We start from the raw sequence: 25,488 nt of genomic DNA on the forward strand, positions 1-25,488 counted from the left end.
CTTCACTTGAACTATTGTGGCATCCATCCCTCTTTCTCATGAGTCTACAATGAACTTTTGCTTCTTGTTTAATTCTTTCCAATTGCTACTTCTGAAGGTAGCACTCCATCAATGCAGTGAAGGTTACAGCTATCACCAGAATGAAGTGTATTAAACACCCAACTTTTTTGCGGCTGCACAGCAAGAAATGAGCTTTCACAAATCTCTCCGTGGATGTAGTCTGTTAGGGACAAAGAAAACCCCGCCTCCGTGGATGTAGACTATTAGGGACAAAGAAAACCCCGCGGACCAAATTTAGGTGCACTTAATCCCTTTTTCTGCGCTACAAACCACCTGCAGATGTGTGTGGCCTCACAGAGTGATCTCGCTACTAAGTGGACAACGACACTGGACATTCTGACACAGGAACAAAGAAGCAAAGTGGTTACAAACTGCATCAGATGGGGCGGTACAAGGTGGCCAGAGCGCCCTGACATCCGGCATGACAAGGACGTGGAAGTGTGGAAATTTGGTCAAAAGACAGCCACTTGAGCCTGGTTTTCCGCTGCGACGTGCTGACGTATACAGCACCAGGCTCCATACCTGGGATACTTCCTGCTCTCCTTATCAACAGAAGCCAACCACCGTGAGACATCTTCAGCAATTCCAGTAAAATCATCATCCTCCCCACCAACCGTTTCTGTGCCATCATTTCTGGCTTACGTCTTCTTCAACTGAACACTTGGTAAACAACTTATCATTGATTTCCTCTTAACGTCTCGTCCCCAACAATAGCAGCGTGCGATCGTGACGACACACAGATACTCTTGATATATTGAACCACCACTTGCAGTTATATCCTAGGCACATGGAATGCTGGATCAAATTCCTGAGCTAGCGGCGGCTGGCTGACATTCAGTACACAAAAGATCACCATGTGAATAAAGGCAGTTATCAAGAATGCAGGAATATCCGAGTAGACTAAAAGATGAGATCGAAGAGCTGAAGCTACACCATCGCAAGACACTTGAAGAATTTGGTGATCGACCCGTTGAATCCTCAACCATGTCTTTTGTGCGTATGTGAATCAACTCTTCATGATCCATCAACCTGGAGACCTACAGCGAATCGTCCAACTCGCCGACTTACAGTGCTTCCTCTAATTGCAAAGCTGTCCAAGGTCATGTGAGAAACATTGATTACTGCTTCAACGGCCAGGCCATCGTGATTCCGTCGTCCAGCTCAGATCTTCAAGGTAGAACCCAATAAGGAGGCGTTTTATGGACACGATGGCACGGCAACGAAGGGACTAATTGGGCTTCGGAATGGAGGGAAGTCAAAGGGGAAGAAGAGACGGGGAGGGGTGCGCGAGTGATGGGCAGCTTGACAGATCAATAGTTGTACAGAGTTTTCTGAACGATTGTCGGAGTTGCAGAGTGCCTGAGCCTTGGCAGTGAATTTTGTGTCATACATGAGTTATCATTACTGCCATTGGCGCTTCTTGCGTGCCTCTTGCTCGCTCTGTGTGGGTCGTCTTCCTCGGGTGCCATTTGGGAACACTACTCCCTGGTCAGGCATTGTCTCTCTACCTGCCGTTTCTTACAGTGCTCTATAACCTATTTTCTTTCCCTCATTTGGGCTGTCTGTGGAGCTTGGGACTGGGGAAGAGGTGGACAGGAGTACGGATAGGAGATTTTTTTTGTGCATGTGTGATTTCGACTTTCCAGCAACGCTCGAAGTGCAGGTTGGTTGTGGGTAGTTCGATCTTTTGTGTTGGGATCTTGGGTTGCTTGCCATGGGGTGGAGATGAGCTTTGAGGTGGCTTTCGGTGGAGGTTGCGTCTTGTGCTTGTTTGTTTTTGTATATACACATTATTGTAAGTGCTGTAGTTTATTATTCCTTTTTTGTCTGTTTCTTCTATGGGTGCTTGTTCGTGTTGACTTGGTTCTTGGTCTTAGCGTAAGCATCATACACGTACTATTCGTTGTTGTTTGAGGGCGCAATTGCTGAACGAATCTCGATAACGTTGTCTACAGCTGTTCTGCAGTTTTTCGGGGTTATGATGGGCGCTTTGTTAGATATGGAGCATTTTAGTAATTGGGGAGAGTTCTTCGTTAGGACCGTAGCGCAGAGTCAGCGAAATGTAGCACAGTGTACGTGGAGTTTTTTTGGGGGGGAACATCTCTCCTCTTAAGGAGACTACCTCTGTATTGTCTTGCAGCTTGAAGGATGTACGAGCCTGCTTGATATCAAAACCTTCCGTGGATTTTGTATTGTGTAGGTGATCTTGTAGAAGCCACAATGGTTCAGCAGCCTGTGACGGACACCATTGTGGATACAACTTGCGGCACACTTCTTCGTGAGCTCCAGGTTTATTTGCTATCCTAAAACCATGTAGTCAATGTTGTCTAAACTCACTTGGTTAGCTCGAGTTCATTCTGTTCATATTGACAAGGGTCACGCACGGCGCTTAGCCAATCATCTTTGATTAGATGTTTTCTCAGCCTCATTTCGGTCTATTCAAGATGGTCTCTGATACCTCATGGGATAAACGCTGCAGCACATATGGGACGAAGTTGGAGAAAACGAAGTGGAAAGGGACAAGATGCTGTTGCAGCTGGAGCAGGAGTGTCTAGAGGTTTATAGACGCAAAGTAGATGCAGCTAACCATGCTCGAACCCGGTTGCATGAAACCCTTGCAAGTGCGGAGGGGGAATTCTCCGCACTGTTCTCTGCTCTTGGAGAACCTGCTTTTAGTCAACGTGTAAGTATGATAACCTGTCTCCAATTTATAACTCAAGGTCAGCATGACCTTTAGAAGAAAGTCGCTTTTGTGCTAGGAAATAGAGCATTTAATGTTAGAGATCTTATTCGTCAAGGTTTGACTCCTCCTTGCATCTACTTGAAGTATATTTGCACTGCAAGAGCCCTGCCCCCAACAGTTGAGCGAGATACACATTAGCTTTCCGTGAGAATGCTGAAGCGCGTTGATTGCCGTTAACAACAATTAATGTGGTGGGGTCGACATTTTTTTGAGTTACTACGTCATGGTGGTTGTTCTTATTAAGCTGAATTAACATCCACGACATGCTTACCCGGGCTCTAGTTATCGCATTTAGGGATAAATCAGTACGAAGTGGGTCGGTATGGCTCTCTTTCCGATGATTTGGTCTCAAAGTAGTTTTATCTTGTTGCATCTTTGCTGATTGAGCACTTTTGCACCTTTTTTCAGGAGAAGCGCACTGGTACACTGAAGGATCAAGTTGCCGCTATCGGGCCTCAATTGGAGGAACTGCGTCGAAGGAAAGCAGAACGAGCTAGGCAATTTGTGGAGGTGAAGACGAAGATTGCTAAGATTTGTGAAGAGATTGCAGGAACTTATGGAGAAGTGAATGTTCCCGACGAGAAGGATTTAACGCTCGAAAGGTTGAACGACTATCATGGCCAGCTGGAAGCACTCCAGAAAGAGAAGGTAGTTAGTCTAATACATAGAATTCTTGTCACAGATATTCTGGCTCTTGAAGTTTGTCGTTTCAGTCGATGATTCCATCTAAAATAGATTGCAAACCTCGGTATATAGGAGTGTACCAAGCCTCGAAGGAAAATCATGAGATCTATAAGTTCTGGGGTGGATTTTTCTTTATTAGACAACGTGGATCGATCTTGGATAAGGCCGAAGGCGACTCTCTGTAATTTCTACTTCAGTCCGTGTTATTGATGAATGAAGAAAAAAGGTTGGAAAGTTATCTGTAGATTAGGTAGTAAGCTTATTAGTTAAACCTTATTACTGTCACATTTATCAACCTCGGTTTTGTGACACTCTTTCAACCAAGATTAGAGTGACCATTTTGAACATTCAATATTTTTAGCTTCATGTCATACATCTTATCTCAATTTTTTAGTATTCACTATAGTAATTATCCTCAGATTCGTCGACTTAGATACTTTTAAAACGATATGTGTGGTTCTGCCTCAGATTGCTTTGAGTAACGACGCTTCTGAAATGCATAGAATATCAAATTAGGATTTTCCTTTCCACGAGAGAGGAATGTAAAACTTGTCAGTATTGCAGAACAGTAATCAGCGTCCTGACTGTGACTTTGCTCATGAACGGTATCGTGTTTGTGGCAGAGTGAGCGTCTGCACAAAGTGCTGGAGGACGTGAACTTAATGCGACAACTGTGCTCAGTCATGGGCATGGACTTTTTTCAATTGGTTACGGAAGTTCATCCCAGCTTGGACGATTCACAAGAGCTTCCCAAAAGCATCAGCAACAAAACTCTTGATTGTCTGGGAAAGACGATTCACTCCTTGCAGGCTGAAAAGAGGAAAAGAGTAGCAAAGGTGGGAAGTTACAGTTAATAAATAAAATCACAAACTTAATTAGGAATTGAACCGACTTCTGACAGAATTGGTTTAGAGGTTTATTTCAAATTGTTTTGCATGTTCTAATTTAGAAGTCTTAGCTTTGATGAAGGTCATCTCATCATGGTGGATGCTGATTTTGGTGAGTCCGTTTCTCGCACGCAGATTAAGGAGCTTGGAACATCGATGATGGAATTGTGGAGTCTGATGGAAACTCCAGTTGAAGAGCGGCAGATTTTTCAGCATGTGACATGCCTCATCTCAGCTAGTGAAGATGAAATTAGTGGCCCAAGTTCTCTTTCAGTAGAAACTATTGAGGAGGTATGCTACATCTCAAAATTTAGTCTATTATCGAGGTTTTGACGATCCTGGTTTGTTGTGGACGTGAAGTAAAATGTTAGAGCATGTGACACTGTTGTAGGCAGAGAAGCCACGGTTTCTTGCTTCAGCTTACTAAAATGAATTTTGAGAATTTCTACCAGGCCCAGATTGAGGTAGAAAGGCTTGATGTGCTCAAGAAGAGCAAGATGAAAGAACTTGTGATGAAAAAGAGAATGGAGCTAGAAGAAGTGTGCAAAAGTGCTCACTTGGAGCCGGATGCTAACACTGCTGCTGAAAAGCTTATTGCTGCGATAGATTCAGGTACTGAAAGTTGTCACAGATTAAGATCGCTCACATGTGTCACTGTTTGTGCTTCTTAAAGTACTCAGCTCAGGGTCGATAGCTGACTGGGTTAAATTTTTGGGAAATAGGAACGGTGGATGCAGCAGAGCTTCTCGCAAATCTTGAAGAGGAGATTGTTACAGCCAAGGGGGAGGTAGCCAGCAGGAAGGACATCATGAATTTAATGGAGAAGTGGATGTCAGCATGTGAAGAGGAGGGGTGGCTTGAGGACTACAATAAGGTACTTGAATTCCATTCTATTGGTTTCAAGGATGTATTCATTAGCATGGCACATGGAAACAGTCTTTTCAAGCGCTTGGATTTCAGTTCTTTCCTGTTCCCACCGTGAGGGCTAAGTTTGCACATGGGGTTTCAGGATGAAAATAGGTTTAATGCCAAAGGCGCTCATTTGAACCTTAAACGAGCTGAAAAGGCACGTGCAGCCATCGCCAAACTTCCTGGTCAGTCTTGATCTTCACTACTTCTGATTCTTGGAGTACGACTTTCCAATCCGCATATATGCTTTGTATACCTAGCCTATTGTTGAAGACTCTTCATTTCAAAATGTCCATTCAAAGCAGCTCTGTGTTTTTCTTTTTGACTTTGAACAGCCATGGTGGACTTATTGACGCAAAGAACAAAATCATGGGAAGAAGAACGAGGCATTCCGTTCATGTTCGATGGGGTATGTTATCCCAACCTTGTGGAGCCATGAATCAGCTGCTACCTATCTTTCCTGACCTTTCTGTCCCTTCTGAAGTCGGTTCACTAAAGAGCCTCTTTTTGTGAGAATGGTTGTAGGTGCGGTTGCTGTCTATGCTGAATGAATACAAGAATCTTAGGGAAGAGAAAGAGGAGGAGAAGCGTCGCCTGAAGGTATCGAATAATCTACAATGCTCTCTTTGAAACCTGGTGTTGAGTTGACTGTCACAAGAACGTTGTTGGTTGCTATGAGTGACAGCATTGTCATCACGAAATCTCGTGAAAAATCGTTTTGATCATCTTAGACGGGGTTAAGCGTTTTGCAGGGGCTTCAAAGTACAATTTTTGTTCTAGACACTGAAGTAATAACTTTTTACTCTCTTCTCAGAATCACAAGAAAGTCCAGGAGCAGATGTTGACCGAGAAGGAGACCCTTTTCGGGTCTAGACCAAGTCCTGCTAAGCCTGCGCCTTTGAGCAGTAAGAAAGCGGAGAGAGGCCCTCGAATAAGCAACATTGGAGGCAATGGACATAATCCGGCAAGTAGGCGCTTGTCCATGGGTGATGCTATAATGCAGCCTCCAGCAACTCCTGAATTGTCTCGTAACGGTAGCACTAATTCACGGAACCCAGCCTCCAACGGGAATGGCAAAGAAATGAAACGTGAAAGAACCAAACCTGCTGCGCCTGTTAGTAACGTTGCAATCGAGAAAGAGATCACAAGCACTGATGGTGGATCCGCACCTACTTCCCCTCGGCTCTAGCTCTATGTTTACCTCGTTCTCCTGGTATGAAAATTTTACCCCTACGATCGTATCATGTAGAGATTTGTAGTGGATGTTGGCGTATTTTCCTTGATGTGTCTTTCCAAACAATATGCATCCTTCTTCTAAGGAAGTGAAACCATTCCTTCACTTGCCGTCTTATCCAGGTCTAGGTTTTCTGATCCTTACTTTCTGAATTGCATCCACAGCCCAACAGCTGTTTTGTGGACGATGTGGACGGGCAGTCGGTCCCAGCTCTAACCATTCAACTGTACCACATTCAGCGCTCCGAAAAAGCCCCCTTGTAATCAACCAGAGCTCAGCAGCCCTTTTCTAAGAGGAAGCCGGACCCAATCTCGTCTTGTCGAGCACCATCGTGACTTTTTGTTGGAGGAACTTAGGGTTAATGCTGTTCTGGCTTCTAATTCATTTGCCTCAGAAATCCTAGGAAGTAGCAAAAGTGGATGGAAGCTCTTTTGCGTTTCCACGTGTATTAATAGCCTACCAGCGAGCACCAACCTCTGAGCAGCTAAGTTCCTCTGTCAATCATCTAGATTGAATGGGTCTGTCAAGTACTGACACTGTACCATCGTCTCGTTCATCAGAAGGTTGGATTGTCTGCATTTAGCACTGAATGGAGAGGACAGATTTGCATGAGGAGGTTGAGGGGTCGCGAGCTGAGGGCACGACATTATGCTGAACCAAGTCTTAGCTCTGGAATTAATCATTTTAATACCATAAACTTATCTTCAAAACACAGGACCCAGTCTCTTTCGCAAGTACCAGTTCTATCTCGTATATGCTTATATTATACTGCTAATGAAACGCGCATCTTATCCAAGCGAAATGACCCTGTGGCAAAGCAGATGCTGCAACAGTACAACTTGTCGCTGTGAATTTCTATTTAAATTTGATAAGTGTCGAGAATTGTGTATCAACAATAATTGGATATGGTAAAGATCATATCCAGATTTGATGTAAATTACTTTAACATGATACTATACTGCAGCTGCACATGTTGCTACATTTTTATAGTTAGTGATGACCTAATGATCGAGGTTTACAAGCGAATATGTCCACTTGCGGCGGCCGCATACTTTCGGAGAAGTTGTTTATCGCTGATTGAATTTGTCACTGGAGGCAAGTGGCAATATGCTGGGGAGGGAAGAAAATGGTACAAATTGGTAAAGGGTATGCTGAAAGAGTAGTATCAGTGGGAGGAGTCTGAAGTTGTAAGTTGAAAAAATTCTGTACAAAGGTGCCATTTTGCACTGCATAGCCAATCTATCATTAATCCGGAATGTAATCAACTGTCTGAAATTGATCTACGACTTTCGGACATTCCATGTCACTTTCCTAAAAAGTGCTGCTACGCATGAGTTGCAACTGTGTTTGTCTCAATTGATGATGACGAGTCGCTTGATCAGCGCAGTTAGGAAGACATACTATAAAACCAAGGCAATAAGGATTGTCGCCTGGAAGTTCTGATAGCTAAATGTACAGGAGGAAAAAATGAGTGATTTGCCCTTTTGGCAATAGCACCAGCCTAGTAACTAGTTTGCAGGCCGCCGTAGGGTACACTGGCTCGGCGATCATCAAACGAGAATTCAAGGGTGCGCTGCATGCGAGGGGTAGTATTCTCCAAATCTCCAAAAGAGGTTGGCGTGCTTGGCATGCCACTCTTCACGTGACCCAAGTGGGCACCTGAAGGAGTAGTTGGCTTCTTTACCGTCAAGTAGGCTGCACGATTGCTGGCATCATCCATATGGAGTTGCTTCAATGGAGCTAAGGGTGAGAAAGGGTACAGAGGTTGCCGATAAGCTGCGGCTAACTCTTGTGCTTGAGGATGATTAACAGCAGCCATACCGTTCTTGCCACCTAACATGGAATTTATCACAGAATGACTTTTTCAGTCAGCCTGACAACGCATAGACTGCATCAAGAAAGCTTGCTAAGCCAGGAAAATATTTTCTTTAAGCGTGCTGATTATTGACAGACGTGACAGCAGTCGTGTGGTCGCGGCACCATGACGAATACAGGAATCGAGGGGAGATGGGAGCTGACGAACCTGCAGAGCTGACGTCGTCCTTGCTGCTTCCCATGTGATTGGAAGGAAGTCTGGGTCGCCCAGGCTTCATATCCTTACCGGCTGAGGATCCCGTCCTTGTGATAGTACTATTACGTGTAAACTCTGGAGTTCCTGGCTGCATAATAGCATTGCCAAGAGAAAGACGCCTGTTTGGTACAGATTCTTGACGCGTACCAATACTACTGGCTCGAGAACCAATACCTCCTCTCCTTGGATTTATAGCGAATTTACTTGGACTTGGCTTAGACCCAAATAGAACCTCTTTCTCGTTCAACAGCTGCTCTTGAAGTTTCTTCTGATCCTGAAGAAATCGAAAAAAAATTAATTTCAGAAGCATGCTAGTAGGTGCCTTACAAGTGGGATGCAGGATTTGCAAAGAGTGTGGTAAGGCATTCATGCTGGGTGTATTGCTAAGGTAAGGGAGTGCAATACCCTCAATCGTCGTTTCTCTTCCTCCTTCTCTTCTCTTAGATGATTGTATTCATTCAGCATTGCAAGTAACCGTACCTGCCAACTCGAACATCATTCGTATTGTTAACCCATCAACTGATTTTTACACAAACAGTACGGTCGCGAGCAGACGAACTTACTGACATACACCAATGAGGACTCACCCCATCGAACATGAATGGAACGTTACGCTCCTCTTCCCAAGCCCTTGTCTTCAGTGTCAACGAATCAACCAGAGCTGCATTCATTTATGTTAACAGTTCAATAAGCATTACACATGGTAGAAACACATGAACAAGGGCAATGATCACAATACAGCGGATAAAGATAGATTGGATAGGCGCCTCATACCTGGAAGTTTAGCGATCGCTGCCCGAGCCTTCTCAGCACGTTTGAGATTGAGGTGAGCACCTTTGCTAGCAAATCGATTCTCATCCTGCGTAAATAAGAACTTTGTCAATTTTCATTCTACCAGGACGGAAATGTGTCCTTAAAATACAAGGTCATGAATGAAAGGGTAAAGCTCGCCTTATTGTACTCTTCGAGCCATCCCTCCTCTTCGCAAGCCAACATCCACTTCTCCATAAGCACCATAATATCTCTCCTGCTGGAAACTTCTTGCTTAGCTTTGCTGATCTCACCCTCAAGATTGGTGAGAAGGTCTGCTGCGTCGACCACGCCTGACTCAATTAATGCGACGAGTCTGTCTTCTGCGGTATTCGGGTCTGGCTCCAAATGCGCGTTCCTGCACACCTCCTCCAGCTCTACACGCTTTTTCAGCACGAGTTCTTTCATTTTGCTGATTTTCAAAGCTAGTAGCCTTCCAACATCAATCTCCGCCTGTTTCACGAAAGGTAACAGCTGCAAATGTTTGAGTGGATGCAAGTGAACACTGAAAATAAGTCATTAAAGATTAGTCGCCTTTGAGAACAGCAACAAACTGACAAGGGCTTAGTCCATCCTCAAAACGATGAGCCACAAACAGAAAGATGTTTCCATAATTTCTAGGCTTCAAAATGCTTCACAATATAGGTATATAGCATTTAATGACCTGCTCTAGAGTCTCCAATGAGAGGCATCCTGGGGTGGTAATTTCATTCTCCTCAGCGGCAATGTTGCATGTGATGTGCGCGAACATTTGCTGATCGTGAACTGGGGTGTCCATCAAGCTCCACAATTCTAACATTGATGCGCCAATTTCTTTGACCTGAGGGAATAGATGGAACAATTTAGAAACCGAAGTATCTGAGGAGGCCACTAGATCAACCATCGATGGCTACAATATAATTTGAGCTAGAATGCGCTTCGTAGTGTAAGTGCTGCGGGAAGACAACCACCTTCATAACCCGTTCATGCTTTTCAGCTTCCAAAGACTGAATGGTTTTCTCAAGAAGGTCGAGAGTGTCGTTGCTGATGCTGCTGGGAAGTCCCTTCGATTCATCCAGGCTGGGATGAATCTCAGCAAGAAGTGGAAAGAAGTCCATTCCCATCACCGAGCAATATTGGTGGATCAAATTCACATACTCCAACACTTTGTGCACCCGCTCACTCTGATAGAATCACAGTAAATAGTGGTTACCATAACACACAGGTCAATTGACTGGCGCAATCGTCTAGGGATAATTCTGACCGTGTGATGGAAAGTTTGGCCCCAACCACAGGGCAAGGAGGACATTCAGCCGCATGAGATACTCCAACTCAAGAGTGCCCACTCCTTACCTTCTCTTTCTGTAAGGCTGTTAACTGAGCTTGATACTCCTCCAGCCTCCTGAGAGCAAGATCTTGGACTTCGTCAGCGTACATATCGGAGTAATTCGATCCTGCAATTTCTCCACAGATGTTGGCAATCTGCATCTTCACCTCATGGAACTGTCTCGCACGGTCGTCTTTCCTCTTGCGTAGCTCCTCTAAATGAGGTCCAATCGCAGCAACCTGCTCCTTCAACGTACCAGTGCACCTCTCCTGAAATGGATTGAGGAATTCAGTCAAGAATCACACATGTTGGATAAACTGAGGGAAAACACATGTTTTCGTTCTGCTGTCCGGTCGAGCAAGGGAATTCTCCATTGAAAACCTAGAGATGGTAGTAGAGGGTCTATTTTGGAGAATCAAGGGCGGGACAAGGACACTCACACGTTGACAGAGCGTTAGTTCACCTAGAGCTGAAAAGAGTGCAGCGAATTCCCCCTCCGCATCGGCAATAGTCTTGTGCAGGAGTGCACGGTTGTGACTGGCATTATCCACCTTCCGCCTGTAAACCTCTAGACATTCCTGTTCTAACTGCAAGAGCATTTTGTCTCTATCGCTGTCGCTTTCTCCAACTTCGTCCCAAATGTGCTGCGACGGAAACCCCGATCAGTCCTAGTTGACATTCAGAACGAAAAAATCCCTAGTGAACATAACCCACACACAGCGATAGAAGCTGACCTGGAGCTCACGGAGTAGCGAACCACAAGTCGTGTCCACCTGTTGCACTCCAGGTTGAAGACCCATCGCTATCTCCTTGATTGTCACCTGGTGATCACATTCAACTTAATGTAAGGTTGCAAACTCACATGAGATTGGAAAATGTAGGAAAATGAGAATGGAAGCAGGTCGACAATAGCCATAATGCCATTCGCCAGGATTACTCAAAATTACTTCTCGCAATCGAATCTCAATGTGAGGACATATTCTCGAACGTTCAAGACTGACAACACGAAACGGAGTTTTCTGTGAGATCAACACCACAAGACCATGAACGATATACGAAATTCCGGGAATACACGATCCAATTGAGCCGGATCTGAACAACCCCAGCCACTCGTCACAGAGGAAGGGCCATCTCATACTGGACAACTGGCACCCGCAGCACGGGAAACTAATCCTCATTACAAATTCAACAGGGCCGCTACAAAGCTAACCAGGAGCGAAAGTACAACCTGCCAATAGATCTCGAATCCCAGAAACGCAACGCTACGCACCAAAGAAACACTTCTCCCCTGGTAGTGATCCGGGAACGATCCAAACTCGGAACACTCCCCAAAACCTCCAGTACCTAACTCCAAAACCTCCAAAGCCCTCACCAAATCTACTCACGTCCAAAACTTCCACCCGAAGTCCACTCAATGCAGCCCCGAAACGCTCCTCAATCCACTGCAACAGACTGTAAAAGCAAATGGAAGCGCAACACTTAACGACCGAATCTCTCCGGCGCCGCCGATCCCTGTGACAGAGCGTAACACACACCCGAAAGCTGCGTAGAGGCTATTAAAATTAAATCGACAAGCTTCGCCGGTCGCCAATGGCACCGAAGGCGGACCTTGTCCTTGTCCGCCAAGATGTCCACCCCGCTCCGACCTCTACGGCCCCATAATCCCGCGCGCCCGCCCGCCAGTCGGGACAGACACAATAAATTAAACCCCTATGAATGTTGAATGCGTCTTCCGCAACGGCGAGTACAATCGCGCCACGCAGTGCGTCCTCGGTGCGTTTGAAGGCGGGGGCGAAATTGAAACTCGCCGCATTAGGCCGTTGGAGCTCTGGTGACGATAGCGTGACTTGCTCCCTTTCAACTGACTCAGTGCCGTTTAATTCCCTTCCCCTGCCGCCTGTGGGCCCGTCTCCTTCACCCTCTCTCACTTATTTTTTGTGGCTCCTCTAACGGCTTTCTCGTCTCTATAATTTGAATGCAGCTCCCGCTCCCTGTCCTCCCGAAGCTTTACTGTTACCATTGCTCCTCTCCTCGCATCTTGGACCTCAACTGTCACGAGGCCGTTATGTCACGTGTATTTTTTTGTTTGCTTTTTCTTCTCCTTCGCTCGTGGTTCGCTACATCACAGTTTGCTCACCGTTCCGCTCCTCTGGCTGAATTTGCTGCAGTTTAAGTAGCCTGGTTGCTGCTGCTGTTAGAGGATGCGATGCGTACCGCTTTGTCGAGTTCCTTACCGCTCCTGTTGAAATTTTTTGGGAGCTTGAATAGCTTTCGACGATGATTCTGCATGGTAGTGTTCGCTTTTCTTTACACCTTCCCGGACCTTTGTGTGATTATTCAAAGCTTTAAATTCACAGCTTCTGCGGCGTTTGAAGAAGTCTATGTGGTCACAGAGTGTTTTAGAATAGGAAGAATGTGTCCGCGTAGGTTGCTCTTGGCTTTCTCTTCCAAGCTCAGCCTCACTTCGTGAATTTGTAGATGATGGATCTCTGAGCTTTGTCTCAGACTCGGATATTGCTTTAAGTTCATGTTACTTGGTCAATACAAAAAATTGACAGATAACCATTCTTTTACTATGGTTATCTGTCAACTTCTTTACTATATATTATTATCATTGTTCTTAGTATTATTTACAATTTTCTTATTATGATTTTTACATAAAAATCTAGCAATTTTTATTTTATTAACTTTCTATTTGTTGTAATAAATATTATAAATAATAAATATATAATTTATTAATTAATTAAATAAATATATATATGTATGTATATATATATATATATATATATATATGTTAGTAGATATATTTTAAGGTTAAAATTTGTTTAGGTCTTTGATAATAATTGACCTTGATATTGCAGTAAAGTTACCACATTTTACTTCAAATCTTTAAATAGATATTAAAAAAATATTTTTTGAAATATATTCTAGATTTTAAAAGATTTTTGGTTAAAATATTTATGATTGGAATCTTAAATTGTATTTGTAATTTTTTATTTTTTCATAATCAACATAATATTAAATTTTTTTAGATGTTCTGTTAGTCTTAATATGTTCAATTACCTCGTACTTTTTGAAATTATTTTGTAATTTTTATATGTATTTTTTTAATTTCAACACAATACCAATTTAAAATCTATAATAAGAATTTATTATTAATTTTATAAAAGTATAATAAGAATTGTTTTATTCTAAAAGTTTTGTTCCAATTAAGGTTTCATAATTATAAATAAAAGATTAAAAAAAACCATTGCTACTTATAGTTTGCAATTGGTGTGTATATGTAGTTATATATCTGACTTAGAATCATAATCTTTGCATAAAATGTTTATTTTATTTTATTACTTTCATTCCACTGTGCTTGCACTCAGGCTCTAAAACTGTCGTTTCTTCTTATGTCAACAGCCGCAGTAAGAGGGTTTTCAATGAAGGTCGCTCACATGCTTTGTTTTACAACTCGAAAGAACGTCACAAAACTGCAGCGAAGTGATGGATCTCTGTTGTGGTTTCAGAGGGTGAGTGGATGCAAGTATCTGCAAGTGGACCCTCTCTCGCGAGACTTATCTTAGGAAGGGAAACTGGTGAAATGTGGAGCAGAGGTGAGTAATACGGTTATCGTCCACAAACTGTGCAGTGGATGTTGTCATGGTTGGTGTGTGTCTGTTGTTCCTAGTGCCCACCATCGAGGTACTAGATCTTCCCATTCTGAATTATGAGCTTTCCATATCAGTCTTCTGGAGTGCAACACCTGCGCTTCATTCTCTTAGTGTGAGGATCCGAGACGGGTGCTTCTTCTTTTTCTCGTTTGTCATCACCATATGTGAAGCTTTAGTTGAAAGTTGTCATTTATTCGTTAAGGTGGGCGTTGTGTGTTGGCTTGCAAGCTTTTGCAATGCTGCTCTCTGTGAAGGCGACTTTATATTTGATTTCTTAATTTTTAAAGATTTCTATTAGATTTGAAACTCATCATCAGAAGACTGAATTGCGATTGTTTGCACACAGTAATTACCAAGAATTAAGTAATAAACATTAGCCCCAGTAATGTGTAATTGTGATGAAAAGATGGGTTACAAGGCAGTAAAAGCGAAGATATCAAAAACTTGTTTCAATCAGAGACACTTCATGTTGTGGAAAATTTCTTCAGCTACCATGTGAAGAGAAAATCCCCAGCTCAACAACTGCGCAAGTCTTTCTAGTTTTTGTTCAATTATTGATTGCTGAGGCAGCATTGGGATTTGACTACCACTTCCACCTTCAATTGCCCGGATGTCTCCGTCCTGGTGCAAACAAAAACAAAACAAAAACAAAAACAGGAAATCAGGAACCTCGGGGGGTAGCTCTGGACCCATCTTTTGACCGATCGTGTCCCTCCGCCTCTCAAAACGTGGTTTAACATTCTTCCTCTCTCGCGAGTTCCAAGGACGGCGTATTCAAAAGGACTCGTCTCTTCACTTCACATCCTTGAACAGGTGCTCGAAAGCACCGTGGGACGGTGATACAACAAGGCTCTGGTGGCAGAGCACCAGAAACCAGCGCTCTCAAGACTTTCTCAACTTCTTGATGTGATGAAGTATCAAACTCTGTTGAAGAGGTCAAGGTTTTTTGAGAACCACGCATCACACGTATTTCAACCCCAGGGCGAAGGTGTGCACAATATGTACGCCTTCAAGTATTATTCACTTGCTCTTGGAGTGTAAGTTCACTGCGTTGTAAACTAGTGCGGGGGATCAGATTCTGGAAACTCGCAGTTGGTTTGCAATCACTCGGAAACCATTCTCCACACCGACTTTCTGTTGCTTCCTTCAACGTGAGCATTGTCATATGAACAGCTACAAGTTGGTGACAAAGATGGGTCAAGGTCTGTACGGGTCAGCAATAACTTGTTGCATACTGGGCGTGATATTCTCCGATGGGATCAAAAGTGATTTCTTTTGACAAGCAGAGAAGAATTATTCAAAAGCGAGTATTAATAGTCGCAGACTAGGAAAAAAGAGATTATTTATTATTAGTGTTTTTTTCATTATTATAAAGAAATAGTCTTAGACGTAGGTATTCTTGAGAGGAATGAACGGCTTAACTAAAAAAAAAAAAAAAAAAAAAAAAATCTAATGACTGAAGAATTTGACTGTTAGCTAACATGTTGAACTACCATTTTTGTGAGCAGTTTTTATGTGGTCTCTGGTGTAAGAAACATCTACAATGCTTGTTGTCATAAAAGCAAGTATATTGTTCTGTCATCTATCCCTTCAATCTATTGTTGAGTGGCTGTTTTTGTCAGTGATCACACAACTGATTCTCTTTTTTCTTTTCTTGTTTCTGAATCTAAATCCGATTAAAATTCTTGACTAGTATCTCGTTATGTAAAGCAGTCGCAAGTGAAGAACATTTCTCAAAGAAGAGTAAGCAGACGGAGTCAACAACATATCGATACTCATCCCCGCTGCGCCTTGCAACCGATACACTCCAAACCCAGCTCACGTCACTTCATTCCATAGAGATCAATGTCGCATGTCCAGCCCTTTCAAACCTTGCAGAGCTCCATTATTTCAAGAGAGATTCATACGACTATGGCAATTTGTTTTAGCTCTAGACTGTGGTCTCCTTCGAAACCCATGAATCGCCACTTCACAGCTGCTAGTTTTCAACTGCAGCTATATAGAATTGAATTTTAAGTCCCAACATCAGCTCCGGTGCCGAGGATTCTCGATTTCGTGAAGTGAGTTGGCTTGCTTTGGTTATGGTGCTACGTTTGGATCGCGGTTTCGGTGCTTGGTCGAGGCTAGAGTGAACTTCGCGACTCTAAAAGGATATGAGAGTAGCAGATGTGGAGGAGGAAAGTCTCATCCTGCTCCGATGGATATATTGCTGCCCGGGTGAAGTTAAGATTTGTTCACTGATTTTCGGATTGCAATAGCCAGGACATGGTGATGTCTACATGATTAATGTTCGGAGGTTTTATTTATCACTATTCTGCTAGGATGAAGGTTTTTCTACCAGGGTATTGAAGCGGTTCACGGCTCTGCCAGCAGGTCGAAACATGTGAATGCCGTACATAGAGTTGTAGAGCCAATTTGGTGCTACAAGTAGTTTTTAGCTTGTGCAATAGCTCTAGAGTGAGAATGCATTGTCGCATTTAGTTCCGGCTATCGGGTGAAATCCTTACACTTGTGTTGATTCATCTCCTTTGAGTGAAGAAATTCTGGAATTAAAAAGCAGGAAGCATGGCGAATGCAGCGGTCTTTGACTCGTTTTTCCGAATGGCGGATCTAGATCGCGATGGTCGTATCAGTGGGAGTGAAGCAGTTGGGTTTTTTCAGGGCTCTGGGCTACCGCAAGCCACTCTCGCAAAGGTTTGCGCTGTTCATTTTTTCTTCAATTATCCTTTCTGATTTATGCAGATGTGCTTGAAATGCCTTAAGCCACCTCATTTGTAAATTGGGAAGAATGGTCGAAACTCTAATGAAATGTGTAAGGAACTCGTCGTCATCACTCTATCAAGTTTAGCCCTCAGAGGTAATGAACCTGAAGACCACGACTTGTGAGAAGTTTGATATGAATTCTTCTCAAATGACGTTGAGTGTGTCTTCCGCCAACGCACGACCTTCAATCTGAAGGTACTTAGGAAGGAGGCCGGAGATGAAACATGTGCGACTCACACTGTGGCACCAACTAATAACATGGAATAAATTTCCACAAATCTGGATTTTTTCTTTCAAATTAGATCGAATGAAGTTTTAGTAACATGCGTTGAGCAAGGCCCTCATCTAGATCGCACAAACGAGTTGGGTTTAAGCCGCAGTGAAACACAATTCTCAACTTCACTGCAAGTAGTTTTTATTTTAGTCCTGTCATTGATATAGGGGGCATATATCTGGGATGAGCTCCGGGCTATAGACCGTTTGTTAACAGGAATTATAAGTTTAAAAAGAATATGTCAAGCGGCTATTAAGCTATTCCGAAACCATGTCTTCGTTGTTGGCGCTCCTAATACTTTCGGAGTTCTGTACACACGGCTTGTTCACAGAATCGCCTAAAGCAATGGTTGGATTTACTTACTGAGGATTGTTGGCTGCATGCCTTCTAAGATCTACGAAGATAAGATTTGCATGTGTCCACGAAGACTGACATTCATGAAATGTGCAAGGTTGGTCTCCCATCTTTAACCTGAAGCTCTGAAACTGTCATGAACTTCCAGGTCTGGCAATTTTCGGATCGAAGTCACACAGGCTTTCTGTCACGGCACGAGTTCAACAACGCATTGAAACTGGTGACAATAGCACAAACGGGGAGAGACCTTACACCAGAGTTGGTGAATGGAGCTTTGAACGGTCCGACAAGTTCACACATTCCTCCTCCACGGATTAATACACCGACTCCACCATCTCCTCCAGCTCGGGCTCCATCAGTTGCTTCACAGGGGAGTTATGCGCAGCAGTTTCCAGCACAAAATGATCAAGCTTATCAGCTTAGCACATGGGGTGGGTATAGTGACACCCCACAGTTTGCTTCACTTCGCGGTGGTGTCCCAGCAATGTCTAAACCACAAGGGTGTTACTCTTCCGTTGGTAATATATCTCAGGGGACACCGTCACTACCACAGCAATCCAGGCCTAGTTTTCCTTCGACTGGACAAGGGATGACGGAGACCAGGCCGACCTTAGGAGGTTTGATGGGTACTTACTCGCATCTATCTGGTGCACAGTTTTCCAGCGTCATTGGTTCAGCTGGTTCGGGGTTGCAATCTGCTGCAGATTCAAGGTTTCCAGGACCTAATACTTCAAGCGCCCTACTATCGACAGGAGGTTCTTTGCCGAGCTCAACGAGCTTGTCTGCTTTCCAAGCAGGTCTGATTTGCGACCATCATTTTCCTCATTACAAATATGGCTGCTTTTCCAGTGCAAATTTGTCCGTATCTACCTTCTCCACACTATCTACAGTTTGGTGTGGTATCACTGCTTTCTTAACTGCATGCGTGACGAGGTGTTTTGAACATACATGAACAGCCATACATTTGCTTCTTTGCGGTTGTTGAATTCGGGTGCTGCTTCCCCTCTTCATTTCCTCTTCGCGATTTCTGTAAAACACCTTCTTAATTATGTATATCTTATCCCTGAAATTCGTTCTATTCACCTAAATATTCTAGTGTCTAAATCTGAACAAATGTGTGTCTAAATGAATTAAAATAGGGGGAGCTGGAGGTCTCAAGACTGGACCGGAGTCTACAAGTATCGGGGATCTATATGGGACGCCAGCATCGACAAGTCTAGCTGCTGGTAGCTATTCGATAAAGGCGAAGTCTACTTCAGAAGCACAAGGCTTCGGAGTAACGTCCCGGTTCGCGAATTTAAAACTTCTATCTATTTGCAAGAATTAGGACTTGATGTCCAATCCTTGAAGGATTCATGTCGTTTGAAGAATACTGTGGTCACTTGAAACACTTTGGAGAGCTCATCGTACATACAACGCCACGAAGTCATGCAACCTTTCAGCACTAGTTCCAATTTTTAGGAAGTTCCTACGCTCTTAAAACAATTTTTTCAACTTAAACCGCAACATCGCGTTTTTGTCATTTCAGGAGAAGCTCTGTTGATCCTGTGGCGCTTGCACCCACAACACTTTCCTCTTCAACCAGCTTAGTCGCTAATTCTACTCGTTTTTCACAGACCCCGCTGATGGGTCCTGTATACGGTACCAGACCCCTAAATGAACCAGCGGTGACTCCTCCTTGGCCTCGGATGAATCAAAGTGACGTTCAGCGATACACGCGTGTGTTCAGCAAGGTGGACACTGATCGCGATGGGAAGATCACCGGAGAGCAAGCTCGCGCACTTTTCCTCAGCTGGCAACAACCGAGAAGTGTGTTGGAACGATCTCACTGGTTTTGTTCGTTGGTTGTTGTAGATGTTTGCAGTCGTCAGCACCTTGCTTATGCTTAAGTTAATCCACTGTTTTTTTTGCCAGTTCATAATTCTTCAGCAGACTGTGTGAGTTGTCAGTTCGTTGAACGCTGCACACGGTGCACTAACTTATTTATCTGGCATTTTCTTTTTCTTTTTTTTCTGTGGGGTCATAAACGGTTCCTTACTTTACCACAAATGAAATCACCGCTGAGCTGAAAATGAATGTTCGGTTTGTAATATCAGATATTCTGAAGCAGGTCTGGAGTCTTTCCGATCAAGATGGTGATAGCATGATGTCGGTACGCGAGTTTTGTACAGCGCTGTATCTTATGGAGCGTTTTAGGGAAGGCCGATCTCTTCCTAGCAAGCTTCCACCGGGCATCCACCTTGATGATCCGCCTACTCTTGATGAGCAGATGTCTTCAACTCCTCGTCCTGGCTATAGTTGTGCTAATTGGCAGAACCGAGGTTATTCTGTTATGCTGAGTTGTCACACTCCGTGAATATGGCCTCTGGAGAGAGTGTTGTTGATATATCTTCGAAATTGGTCATGATTTTGGTTGTGCCTGCTTGACAGAATTCTACAATGAACGCCAACACTTCCAAAACTTTTACATCGTGTGTCCACTTAGAAACTAATATTACTTGTCGATTCATGAGAATCTTGTTAATAGGGTGTCTCATGTGTGGTTCGTATTTATAGGCATCAGTTTTTGAAATTGCGTCTTCGCAGGCGGTGTTTTCCTGGCCTTGCCTTCCTCAGAAATGTTTTTCTTGTTACCAGAGAACACGCCGCAAGTGGGTCCAGGATATACGCCAGCACCGAAACGTGCTACGTTATTGACCACTCGAGAAGCACAAACTCGTCTCCAAAATTTAACTCCAAGCGGAGGAACTAATGTTGATTCCCTTATGGATTCTTTCTGGAAATTCAACGATTCAAATGGGAAAAGGCAGCCTGCTAAAGAAGCTCCAAGTGCCATTCGAAGGGGACTGGAAATATCTCAGAATGAAGTATGTTGTAGAAGTTTACACGACACCTTCACGCTGTCAAGATGATCTGCTATTTAGTCTATGCATATGTCGACACGTGATAGGCTATGGGTTGTATTGCGGTTTTGTGCACATTACAGGTTTTAGGAACACAAAAAACTCTGGTGCTTTCCTCGTTATAATCTTAGTGTATGCATAGGTGAGGGTGGAAACGAAGCTGATGGAGCCAAGACAGAAGGCAGCGTACTACCGAACCAAGCTCCAAGAAGTCGTAAGCCTCTCATTATTCTCATTCAAATTTTTGTTCGTGCTATATTGTTGCATGTTATAATGTATGAGGGTGTTTGGAAATGTTAAACCAACTGTGTCAAATCCACTATGATGTGCTTTACAAACAACTTAAACTCCTGACATCGTTGGGCGTAGAAGTCTCTTCCCATCAGGTGTTTTACGTTGGAATTATCTGGTTGACCTTGCCAGGTTCTGTTCAAAACTAAATGTGACAATAAGATCACAGAGACAACTGAGAGAACTGCTGCAGGCAAGCGAGAGGTTTGTTTGATTCAAGCTTTTGAAACTACTACTCTGGCGTTTTTTACCTGCTTTCAATCAGTAACGTAATAAAATGTTCTGGTTTAGAGTATGTATTCTACCACTGTGATGCGTATAGTCATGGTAGCGGAATTCAACATTCAATGTCTTCTCTTTGATGAATCACACGTATTATAGAAGTAGATCTTAGCTTAGTTTTGTGGGATGATCACAACCCAAAATGACTTAAGGTGATATATCGTGTATGCAACTCAAAGCATCGGCATGGTTTAGGTGGAGTCATTGGCAAAGAAATACGATGAGAAGTTTAAAGCTGCAGCAGAATTGAATGCCCAGTTAGCTGTTCAGAATTCAGCTCTTCGAGAAACTCAGGTACTTCTGGTTCTATCAATCTAAATCCATAGAGATGATTATTAGAGAAGCCTTTCATGGATTTTGATGGGCGGAGTTTTGGCACCACATTTTGTTCTGAAATAAAGTTAGTGCATTATGAATCCCACTCAGTCCTACATTTGTTTGCTCTTTCAGGAGAAAAAATTGGAGCTTCTAGATGCACTTTTCAAGATGGACAATGGTGGTGATCCTAACGCCCTTCTTCAGGTACCTTCTATATTTGATAACTGTAGAGCTTGTTCGAACTACAGCCAGTAGTCCATTTCGGTTCGCTAAGGTGTGCATATGTGAACTTAAAAGCTCTGAAAATTAATATAGTAGGGATCTTGGGATGAATTGTTTTTTTTACTTCTTTTCCTCTGACTCCTTTTAGCTTCTGGCTATATTGAAGGTAAATAAGTGCATTTGAAGTAAAGGGTTTGAAGCATTACTCGGTAAAAGTTTATTTGTCAAGCTTGGGGCTGAGAGTGAGAGTAGAGAATGGGTCCGTCATGGTCTTGTTCAGTGTGTTCTGACAGATGAGAAGTAGCCTTGTGAACATGCTAACTTGGACGTCATTTGAACACATATTACAGAAAAGAGCAGATCACCTTGCAACAGACCTGGATAAATTAAAGATAGCACTTCGTGGTCGTTGTCAACGTCTTGGTGTGAAAGTTAGAGAGAGCATTCCAATGGAGATGCCTTTTGGTAAGTGCCCAAATGTTGTGGATTCGTGCAATGTGTATGCTTCTTATCTCTGTCATACATGAAGTATTCTTTTCACCAACAGAGGCAAAAAAAGTATCCTTTTTTATGTTATATCCGTGGACTGTTATTCAGGCTGGACCCAAAACCTTCAAGAGAAAGCTGCTGAGTGGAGCGAATGGGGTGAACTGGAGGATCCAGGTTGGTCTGCTCTTATAATGATGAAGTGAAGCTCGTTTGTGAGTATGTTGTGTAGGTTTTATTTCTTCTTGCTTGTTTTTTATGGTCTTCGTGTGCTTCAGGAAAGTAAGAGCTGGGTTGCTAGGTGTCCAAGCCCCAATAGTAATCACATTGATCAAGACTTAGGAGATGTCCATTGAAACCACTGTAATTGGGCAATCGATACATATATTTTCCCTGGACTAATAAGTAAATTCCTGGCAGAGTTTTCTGTGGTCAAAAATCTGACGAATGAGGTGCCTTCCGTAGAGAAGCCATGCGCTGCTGCCAGTTGGGGTAATAAGCCAGAGAAATCAGTTGAGAATGACTATTATCATGTCCCTAACAACAATAACAGTGCAGGAAAGGAAACTGCACTGCCACCTGAATCAGCCAAAGATATGCTCTCTCCACTTCGTAATGAAACTCCAGCAAGGAAGGTAGTGAGCTTCAGCGATGATGTCTTGTTATTTAAGCCTTCTTCCGACTTAGAAATTCGTCGAAACCGGCCAACTTTTTCGGTCTCAACAACCAATCCTTCTGAAAGGTATGAAATCCTTCGCAAAATGCTATCAAGTCACAGCAAGAGATTGACTTTGAGACGACTGTGTGATCCAAATGGGGAGTAGGCTTAACCACTTATAAATCAACTGGAACAGTATGTCTTTGTGATCACACGTTCTGCTAGTATTGGAGATGAAATTTTCTTTCAAGTATGGCATATTAATATATTCGATTCTGATTAGATTATAAAAATTTCACTCTATCATGACTCCATCCACTTATAAACACGGTGGTCTTATGTGAATAACCCTGCAAGTGCAGAAGTGCAAATGCAACAGAAGAGCAGGAGTTTGAATCAAGTGTATCCAATGGTTCTCCAGCATCCAGCCCTCCCACAAGCAGGTTTGTGTGATATTCGGCTGATATTTCCCCTCCAATATTCTCTTCCCTGTTTGAAATTGTTTTGCAGTCACACTGACCACGTTGTGGTATTCCACGTATTTTCTATTTTTTAAGAATGTGTGCTTGTTATCTTCAGTCCGGGAACAGAGCGAGGCTCTATCGCTCCCGATGCCTTTAGTGGAATTGGCTCCTCTTGGGGCTTTGCATGGAACGACAACGATGTCGATTCAGGTCCACGAACTTCGTGGAATGTGCAGAGTAAACCATTCAGCACGCAGGTATTACTCTGCATCCTTTTCTTTAATCAACCTATAATTTTCATCTTTCAAATGCATCCGTAGTGGTATTGCACCTGGAAGTAGCTTTCCACAGGGAATGCACATTTCCTAGTTGAACAGCCATGATACGCTTTCAAAAATGTTCAGGTTTCTTCTTGAAAATCTAACCCGTAAGAAACATTGTAATCCAATGAAACACAAATAGTATACTGTTTGTCGCTAGTTTTCTACTTCGGAAACGGAAGAGCTTACTCGTGCTGCTGCTGCTGCTACTGAATGTGAAGAAAGAGTTCCGGTTTCTAGTGAGAGTTGCGTTACTGCTTACAAACATATCTGCAAGTGTGTACTTACTCATTCTGTGCATGTTTGTAGGAACCTCTGGAAGTCGCTAACCAGCGTGGTTTAATACGATTCAGTGGCTCTAGAAGTTCCGTGGTACCAGATGATGATTCCTTTGACTTGGACTCACCACGCGCATTAACAGTTGGAAGATCCTCTAGCCCCGCACAGCCACATGAAAGAAATGTAACGAATCTCAGTCGTAGTATCGACTCTTTTATGACGGTTGCACCGTTAGCTATAAAAGATTCCAACAAAAAATTATCACCATCCGGGGGGGACCCAAGCCCAAAAGCTGCTCCTACTCCATCACCAGTTTCTCCAAGCCCAAAAGCTAACTCCACTCCAACACTAGTTAGTGCAAGCTCAAAAGCTGCTCCCACTCCATCATCAGTTAGTGCGAACCCCAAACCTGCTCCCACTCCAACACAAGTTGGTGCAAATCCAAAAGCCTCCAAGCGAAACAGCGGATTCTTTCGGTTCTTTGGAACGAACCAGTCCCGTAACCGCAAGCAGAGATCCAGCTAAATACACAACGCATGGGATGTTCTAGCATTTGGTACTCTCAACCCTGCATCGCCTCACCACCGCTTCCACAGACGAAGTCACAAATAGCCCATGTAAGACGTCGGCATGCACTGACTGGTGAGAAATGACCCTGCAGCTTTTATAAACTGGCTAGATTCCTGCACCAGTCTTCAAACAAACGAAGCACACAGCAGTGAGTTGCTCTCTACCGACAAGCTGGATCTAGATTCTGAGCGACATGACTTTTCAGTGCAAAACAAGCGCATGCTTCTGACGATTGGCAAGGTTTTTGTCGTTGTTTTTGAGGATGATTGGTTCATGTTTTGTGTGCTACTCTGGCACACAGGGCTTGTCTCACCACCTTGCTGTGGGTCTCCTTACTGTGGTTTACATACAGATTCATTTGATGTAGCTCTTTAGTGTAGGTCTTTGATCATTAGAGTGTCAAGTCCCAGTGCAGGGTACTTGTGTGAAGAATAAATAGCAAGCTTCATTAACTAGTAAGTGTGTGCGTTGGATGCTCATACTGCTCTTCCAAATGGGTGAGCCCTTGAGATCATTGCGATTATTAGGATGCTTATGATATTTTCAAATGGGTGAGCCCTTCGACGAAATCAGATTTCTTTCTTTGCCGTCAAAGATTGTGCAGGGAAGGAACTTTTGTCTCCCTCTTTGCAACCTACCATCCTGACACTGTCAATCGAATGCTCTGAGAATATTAGCAATTATCAACACAACCTTGAAAAATTTCAGTCAACACGTACTATTTTGCTCTAGACCAAACTAGCATTACTTCGGTTACTTGCTGCACAATGTCAATGCTAAAGCTATGACTAGCAAAGCAAATTCAAGCACATCAGTGCTTCTAAACCAAGTGTGCAGATTACTCTTCTGCAACTTACAACAATGCATATTTTGGTTAGATCCAAATGTTCATTTTCAAATATGTCAAGTACTATACATAGTCAATGATGTGCAAAATCCTGAAA

General features: G+C 43.3%; 3 protein-coding genes across 6 annotated transcripts; 2 read left to right on the forward strand and 1 right to left on the reverse strand.

Annotated features, from left to right (window-relative positions):
• The first annotated feature begins 847 nt into the window (after window positions 1-847).
• Window positions 848-7,229, forward strand: LOC112284668 (65-kDa microtubule-associated protein 1). Of its 3 annotated transcripts, none has more exons than XM_024524694.3 (13): window positions 848-1,548; window positions 2,261-2,349; window positions 2,540-2,743; window positions 3,212-3,451; window positions 4,111-4,323; window positions 4,510-4,665; window positions 4,827-4,986; window positions 5,097-5,248; window positions 5,384-5,468; window positions 5,619-5,692; window positions 5,809-5,883; window positions 6,098-6,496; window positions 6,682-7,229. In XM_024524694.3, exons 2-12 carry the CDS (start codon window positions 2,281-2,283, stop codon window positions 6,470-6,472), a joined length of 1,803 nt encoding a protein of 600 aa, XP_024380462.1. In that variant the 5' UTR covers window positions 848-1,548; window positions 2,261-2,280; the 3' UTR covers window positions 6,473-6,496; window positions 6,682-7,229. The 3 variants fall into 3 exon arrangements, with proteins under 3 accessions (XP_024380462.1, XP_024380461.1, XP_024380460.1); XM_024524693.3 differs by having other exon boundaries at window positions 1,274-1,723; XM_024524692.2 differs by lacking the exon at window positions 848-1,548 and adding an exon at window positions 1,724-1,855.
• Window positions 7,230-7,682: 453 nt separating this feature from the next.
• Window positions 7,683-12,582, reverse strand: LOC112284667 (65-kDa microtubule-associated protein 1). Its single transcript, XM_024524691.3, has 12 exons — window positions 11,933-12,582; window positions 11,439-11,525; window positions 11,145-11,348; window positions 10,731-10,973; window positions 10,349-10,561; window positions 10,063-10,218; window positions 9,540-9,851; window positions 9,363-9,447; window positions 9,176-9,249; window positions 8,994-9,068; window positions 8,541-8,862; window positions 7,683-8,350 (listed from the first exon to the last, which is right to left on the reverse strand). The coding sequence occupies exons 2-12, from the start codon at window positions 11,502-11,504 to the stop codon at window positions 8,019-8,021; spliced, it is 2,082 nt and encodes a 693-aa protein (XP_024380459.1). The 5' UTR covers window positions 11,505-11,525; window positions 11,933-12,582; the 3' UTR covers window positions 7,683-8,018.
• A 52-nt stretch (window positions 12,583-12,634) lies between these two features.
• On the forward strand, window positions 12,635-25,166 carry LOC112284460 (uncharacterized). 2 transcript variants are annotated; one of them, XM_090251973.1, is made up of 18 exons: window positions 12,640-12,994; window positions 14,110-14,303; window positions 14,707-17,054; window positions 17,900-18,548; window positions 18,891-19,038; window positions 19,280-19,560; window positions 19,848-20,072; window positions 20,389-20,618; window positions 20,797-20,868; window positions 21,078-21,149; window positions 21,423-21,521; window positions 21,678-21,749; window positions 22,118-22,232; window positions 22,365-22,430; window positions 22,674-22,995; window positions 23,274-23,354; window positions 23,491-23,632; window positions 24,005-25,166. In XM_090251973.1, exons 3-18 carry the CDS (start codon window positions 16,926-16,928, stop codon window positions 24,497-24,499), a joined length of 3,198 nt encoding a protein of 1,065 aa, XP_090108099.1. In that variant the 5' UTR covers window positions 12,640-12,994; window positions 14,110-14,303; window positions 14,707-16,925; the 3' UTR covers window positions 24,500-25,166. The 2 variants fall into 2 exon arrangements, with proteins under 2 accessions (XP_024380037.1, XP_090108099.1); XM_024524269.3 differs by having other exon boundaries at window positions 12,635-12,994; window positions 14,110-17,054; window positions 22,812-22,995.
• The last annotated feature ends 322 nt before the right edge of the window (window positions 25,167-25,488 follow it).

Source organism: Physcomitrium patens, chromosome 7 (assembly GCF_059467195.1).
Source record: "Physcomitrium patens ecotype Gransden chromosome 7, ASM5946719v1, whole genome shotgun sequence".
Classification (NCBI taxonomy): Eukaryota; Viridiplantae; Streptophyta; class Bryopsida; order Funariales; family Funariaceae; genus Physcomitrium; species Physcomitrium patens.